Below are 6,850 nucleotides of genomic sequence, written 5' to 3' on the forward strand. Positions count from 1 at the left end.
CCTCTCATTAGTAGGCTGGGTGAAGCAGTTTCACAGGTGGGTACCTTGCCACAGTCAGCAATATAGGGTTCCACCGACCAAGGAAGATGAGAATAAATACTGGGTAGGAGTCTGCACAGAATCCTACTCCATAGCTTTCTAGCTACGTGACCTTGCCTAGATTATTTACCCGCTCTGGGTAAACACCCCCTCCGGTTGCTCATCTGTAAAAATGAAGGAAATCATCACACCTATCTCATAAGACTGGTATGAGACTAAGTGAGGAAAATACATGTAAAACAATTAGAATGCCACCTGGGACCTAGCACACAATAAATATTAACTCATTATTGTTTGATTATCCTAGTCCAGGGCTTTTCCAAATTCCTCTCACACTCTAACTTCCTCTCCATTTCCAAAATTGTACCTGTTGATACTCTAGTGTGAATGAGTTTTAGTCACAGGTCATCTCAAGTTGGATACTCACGTCATGCCTTCCTTTCTAATTATGAAAGTAAGTGCCAGACAACAGCATACATGGGATATTCTGGACAGAACTAGGGTGGAGGAATTGAGCTTACAGTCCCCCAAAGGCAGGGTCTAAACACAATCCCAAGGCAGCTTTTCATCTGTGATGATGAAGAAAGGGTAAACATCAAGCCACTTTAAAACAGTTTGTAAAGGGGCTTCCCTGGTGGCGCAGTGGTTGAGAGTCCGCCTGCCGATGCAGGGGACACGGGGTCGTGCCCCGGTCCGGGAAGATCCCACATGCCGCGGAGCGGCTGGGCCCGTGAGCCACGGCCGCTGAGCCTGCGCGTCCGGAGCCTGTGCTCCGCAATGGGAGAGGCCACAACAGTGAGAGGCCCGCGTACGTATGGTGCAAGGAATGTCAAATGAAGAACTAGTCTCAGTCTTTCAGGGGTCTTGTAAGATTGATAGATTTCAAAAAGACGTATGAACTCCAAAGCAAAGCAACTACATTTGATTAGAAATGGTGAAGATGCAGTTTTACCTCCTCTTTCTCTGACAACCTGAAACCCCGTAACTATTCCCAAAGGGAGAAAAATGTAGACTCAATGAAGCGTCAGATATTTTAACAAAAATATACATAAATAAACACTAATAACTTTAAAGGAAGTATTCACTATGTGCCTAGCTATGTTCTAAAGGTATTACATATACTAATTCACTTAATCCTCAAACCCTATGCAATAGGTTTTATTAATATTCCCACTTTACAAATAAAGAATGGATGCACAGAGAGGTTAGGTAACTTGCACAAGGTCACACAGTAAGAGGTAAGCCAAGAAATGAACCAAGACTGCCTGGTTCTCTTATGCTAAACTCCACTTGCTAGTCACCATGGACTACTTTATATTCTTATTTATTTCTTTAAAGTATATTAGTCTTACCTTCCTTAATTCTATGACATGTTCTTTAAAAGCAGGGAGTCTATTTTATATATTTCTTTGTATTCCTTGTATTTTCTACACCATTTTGCATACATTTTGTTGACAGGATAACTAGACAGGTCTTCTAAAAGAAGTTGGTGAGTGCAGGATTTTTAAACAACGTGTATATATATCCATAGTTTCTACGGGACTTAAAATAACTTCCTCAAAATAAATTAGACAACTTTGGAATTCTAATAACAAAAACTGTAAGATGGTGGCCCAGAAGAATTAATGCAGTTTTCAAAACTACACAACTTACTAGACAGAGCCACAAACTCTGGGCCATATGACCTAGCATGCTATATGAATCAAATTAAAGAAACGACAGTTTATGACTTGAAACACCCAAAAGAGGTAACTGAGGTGCAGCTATACCTAGCTGTATTCTTTTAGATTAAGTCTTTTAATACTTCTGAATCTCAATTTACTCGTCTTTAAAATGGGAATAATAAAAATGTACCCCTTCCCTCTCAGGTCGTTGTAACAATCAAGTTCCACGAGGCTGTGAAAGCCCCTCCTAAGCAGAAAAGCACCAGATAAATGTAATAAAGTATTTCTAAAATATAACAAGCAACATGCAGGTATAAACGTGTGGAGCATTAACAGCAATTGACTTGTATTAGCAGCCAGTGGGATAGCTTGGAAAAACATGGACTTTCAGGTCAAACAGACCCGGATTCAAGTCTGCATCCTGCCATTTACTAGCTGCGGGATCTTGAGCAAGTCACTTAAGTATTTCTGAGCTTCAATCTTTTTTTTTTTTAATTTATTTTTAAATATGTATTTATTTATTTTGGCCACACCAGGTCTTAGTTGTGGCATGTGGGATCTTCATGACGGCATGTTTAGTTGTGGCATGTGTAGCTGCGGCATGCAGGATCTTTTAGTTGCGGCATGCGGGCTTCTTAGTTGCAGCATACATGTGGGATCTAGTTCCCTGACCAGGGATCAAACCCGGGCCCCCTGCATTGGGAGCACGGAGTCGTACCCATTTCAACTATAAAATGGAGAAAAATAATACCTCCCTCACAGGTGCTAGCACGTAAGAAGCAACTGGTTCATATAGAATACAAAGAATTTTATTCTATGACCTCATACTGACAATATTAGTTATTTTACTCAAAACACATTGGAGAAGTTATATCTGTTCTTCTAGCATTTACCATAAACACATCAACATATAGAGACAGTACATTTATTTAGTATTTACTAAACCCTATTAAGTGCCTACCACTCTTCCAGGTGATTAAGGGAGGACCTAGAATTTTGTATTCCCTGCCCTTTGGAGAAACAATATAAAAATGCTGTAGGTCAGTCAGAGGTTCTCAGACCCATTTGAGAGTCTGAAGAAAGCTATGGCACCTCTCCACACAGAAAGTTAACAAAACTTTAGGAGACAATACAGAAGATATAGGAGAATATCTTCATTACCTTGGGGTAGGGAAAGCATTCTTAACCAAGGGGGACAGTGAGGGGACAAGGGACACTAACTACAAAGAAGAAGATTCATAAATACACCTACGTTAAAATTACAAATGTCCACATCAAAAGAAACCACAAACATTTTTTAAATAAACCACAGAGTGGAAGCAGATTTTGCAACACATGCAACCAACAGAAGCTGAGATTCCTGCACAAGTAAAGAACTCCAACAAATCAATAAAAAATGCTAAGCAAAAAGTGTGATACAAGAATACAAAGAAAAGAAATTACAGCTGCATGCAACAATAGGGATAAATCTTACAAACTTAATATGGAGTGAAAAAAGAATGACACTAAAGAATAATTACAGGATGATTCCACTCATAAGAAGTTGTAAAATAAGCAAAACTAAATAATATTGTATAGGGATGCACAGATAAAACTGTACAGGTAAAACTGCACGGAAAAGCAAGGGAATAAAAGTGGTTCCCTCAAGGGGAAGGAAGAAGCCATGACTGGGAGAGAGTAGAGTTTGCTTCGGAGAAATGACAATATTCTACTTCTCAACTTGGGCACAGGTTACAAGAGTTTTACTTTATGATTTACAGGTTTTATACGTTCTCCTGAATGTACATTGCAAAGTAAAAAACACATTTCCACAACCACACCTAAATTTAGCATGGAGAGAAGAAGTTCACAGACTCCCTCAAGTCCATAAACCCTAATTTTATGGTGTCAACCTCTGTGAGATCAAAGAAAAATGGAAAATCTTTAGACTGTGAGGTGGCAGAGGGAGGAGGGAGAGGATGAGAACAGGAAAAGTGAAAGATTCGAAAGATGTTAAAAAGAAAAAACATGAAGCCTCTGGGTCAGTTCCTACTTTCTCACTCGGAGAGAGAACATCCAGCACAAAACATAACTAACAAATGCCCAAGCTTGGTAAGGAATGCGATGGAGTCTGAAAAACACACAGGAACTAATGAGGAGAAAGAAGAGTACAGCTTGCAAAGAAATGTAAACTATTAAATAATGTGTCTCAAAAGAAAGAAGCCCGATACTGGTCAGTTTAACTCTCTGCCCACTCCATCTCTGTCCCTCACCCCCTAACGGAGACAGGGTACACTAAATGGTCAGAAACTGCAAACACCAATTTCTGAGTGAAAAAGGACTCTGTGTCACGTATCAGCAAAATATTATCATGGAACTTAGAAAAGCTTCTGGTAGCCTTGGGAAATTAAGGAACTGGGAAAAACAAGTTACAAAATGCCATTTCCACCAGCCTTGGAATAAATACACATATTGCAACTAAATGATAAATATCTATCTGGATCATATCTAGTCTGACCTCGGATACAGCTCGGCACAGTACGTAAGTGAAGCATTTTGCTGAAGGTAAGAGGAGTCCAAGGCATGTTCAGACCAGTAATTTAACAGAGGAACATCTCTGTAAAGTTTTTTCATTGTATTCTTGCAAGAATTATTTACTCATATCCAGCAATTACCCATTATTTCATTAGGTCTGGGTTTATACTGAGCAAAACTATCAGTTATCTTCAAGACGGCTGGTGTTCGTGTGGTTAGTCAAATGCCTCATTTTGATGGAAAGAGTAACGGGCAAAAGGAATTCTTTTTAAGGCTCCAAGATTGACTATTTCTTCCTGCTCCACTCAAACTCTTTTCTTTCATCCCATTTTCTACCCTCGGGTTGTTCCCCACAGACCCATTATCGTCTTTGAATTCTTCAACTTTCTCTTAGGTTAAGGGAGCCACATAGAACAGCTGCTCCATGGCTGGGTGGAGTGTTCACTATATTCCACTTTCTAAAGGGGCGTTAATGAATGTTCACATCTGAACCTTTCTCACGGCCTTATCTCCCTTTTGTTGTCACCTCCCTAGGTTTGTTCTTCCCTCTTGTTTTCGGATACCTGGCTTATCCAGTTCGAACCGAAGACCAAAGAATGTCCTCTCTATTCTGTTTAACTGAAAAGCTGCCCGGGAAAGAGGGAAGGGGTGTGGATCTACACTTATTCACCCTTCCACTTCTGCGCCAAACTATTGATCCGCGCCGCTTTTGCGCACCCCCAAAACACAAGTCACAGGCCCAGAAATGATCAGTGCAAATGAATCGCCTTTTGGAAGGCTATATTCTGGACTTGGGGGTGGGGCTGGGAGTCACCAAGTAACTCTAAAGCAAGTCCTGTAGAAAAGAGGTGAACTCGGGCGGCTGGGGGTTGGGAGGACAGACACAGGTCCGAAGTTCAAGAGGCACCGAAACCCGACTGGACGATTAGCATGTGGTTTGACCCCGTTGCGACAGCGGAGGCAAACCCAAACCTATCGGGAGAGGGCATTCTCCACTGGCCTCTGACTCATCCAGAGATAAGTAACCACCCGGGCCACAAGTTCCAAGCCAGCAGCTCGTAGACTTAGTCTGCATGGAAAATTTGTAGTTTCGGCTCCAGGGCCACTAGCAGGTAGAGACAGGTTTGAATTTACTCGGGCTCGGCCCCAAAGTTCGGATGGAGATAGAAAAGCCACTCTCCCTCCCGTTCGCCTCCTAGAGTTAAAGGTGCCAGTCCCCTCCGGGCGGGCGAGGGAGCCGCCGGCGTCCGGGGCAGGACCTGCGCGGCCCCGGGACGCCCAGCCCTGGGTACCCGGTCTCCCCTCGCGCTGCCCGCGCCCCTCACCTGCGGCCGAGTGGCCCGACAGCGCACGGCCCCGGGCGCGGCGCGGGCCCCCGAGCTCCCGGCGTTCGTGCAGCTCTTCGTCCTCGTCCTCCCGCCGCCGGCCTTCAGCCATCGACGAGCTGCGGGCCCCGCGCGCCGGCCGCCAGCTCCGGGCGTCCCGCGCCAGCAGCCTCCGGGCCTGGGAGGAGGCCCCGGGGAGGAGGAGGAGGCGGCGGCGGAAGCGGCTACCTCCGCGGCTCCACCTGCAGCCCGCGGGGGAGCGGCCAGGCGCGGGCCGAGCAGGTTTCCCCGCCTCCTCGCGCGCCCCGGCGGCCTCCTTCTCCCGGCTCTGCCTCTCCTACTCTCTTCCCCCTTCCTCTCTCCGTTGCCCGCCCCGCAGAGCTGGAGCCGGGATCGGGCGGGGTCTGGCCGGGCCTCGCCTCCTCGGGGAGGGGTTACCGGCCGCCGAGGCTGCCCCAGAGCCGCACGCGCTGCAACCACCCGCTCCACCAAAACAAACGTTTACAAAATAAATAAACCGGATAGGAAGGGGGGAAAGAGGAGGCGGCCTGGCCTCTTCCTGCCCTTTCACAGTATTCCGGTGTTAACAGGAAACCCATTTGCTTGACACTTAAACCAAAGGAGGAGGAACCTGCCGGTAGCCGGACTTGGAGAGCTGGGGCAGCTGGAGCCTCTGAACTAGGGAACAAAGTCTGCTTGGAGTTTGGTAGCGCCTCCGCAGTTGCAGGCTTTTTTCTTTCCCTCTCTTTTCGCCCTTTCAAATCGAGCCTCTGGGCAGAGCCCAGAGGATTTTTAAGGCAGTGAACCGACGCTGTATGATACTATAATGGTGGATACATGTCATTACGCATTTGTCCAATCCCACAGAATGTACAACAGGGAGGGTGAACCCTAATGTAAACCAAAGACTTTGGGTGATTATGATGTGTCCGTGTAAATTCATCAGTTGTAACAAATGTACCACTCTGGGGGGGGGTTGTTGATAATGGGGAAGGCTGTGCAGGGGTGGGGACAGGAAGACATGGAAAAATCTCAATCTTCAGCTCAGTTTGGCTGTGAACTGGAACTGCTCCAAAATATAAAGTCTAAAAAAAAAAAAGTACATCTTCTTCCTTAAGATCCCGGGACGTGACGATTTGAAGAAAGGCAATTTGGTGAAGTGACAGAGCAGTGGCTCTGGAGTCAGAAGCTGTCACTTGAAGCACTTCCCTAAAGCTGAAAAGATTGGGGTAAGAAAGTTATTCTGTATCTCTGTATAGTACACATCTTCAGTTCGCACTCGCACGTACACACTTTCGCACAGAGAGG

General features: G+C 45.3%; 1 protein-coding gene across 8 annotated transcripts in view; it reads right to left on the reverse strand.

The window, feature by feature from the left end:
- SH3D19 (SH3 domain containing 19) overlaps window positions 1–5,849 on the reverse strand; it is a 174,658-nt gene extending 168,809 nt beyond the window's left edge. For 3 of the 8 annotated variants that reach the window (XM_024126711.3, XM_024126710.3, XM_028491763.2), the window contains exon 1: window positions 5,543–5,832. In XM_024126711.3, coding sequence (XP_023982479.1) covers window positions 5,543–5,654 — 112 coding nt within the window. In that variant the 5' untranslated portion in view covers window positions 5,655–5,832. Of the gene's footprint in view, window positions 1–5,542 lie in introns of all 8 variants that reach the window. The other 5 variants (XM_024126708.2, XM_028491757.1, XM_028491762.2 and 2 more) reach the window with 3 other exon arrangements.
- Between the last annotated feature and the right edge of the window lie 1,001 nt (window positions 5,850–6,850).

The sequence above is a fragment of the Physeter macrocephalus genome, chromosome 7 (genome assembly GCF_002837175.3).
Source record: "Physeter macrocephalus isolate SW-GA chromosome 7, ASM283717v5, whole genome shotgun sequence".
Classification (NCBI taxonomy): Eukaryota; Metazoa; Chordata; class Mammalia; order Artiodactyla; family Physeteridae; genus Physeter; species Physeter macrocephalus.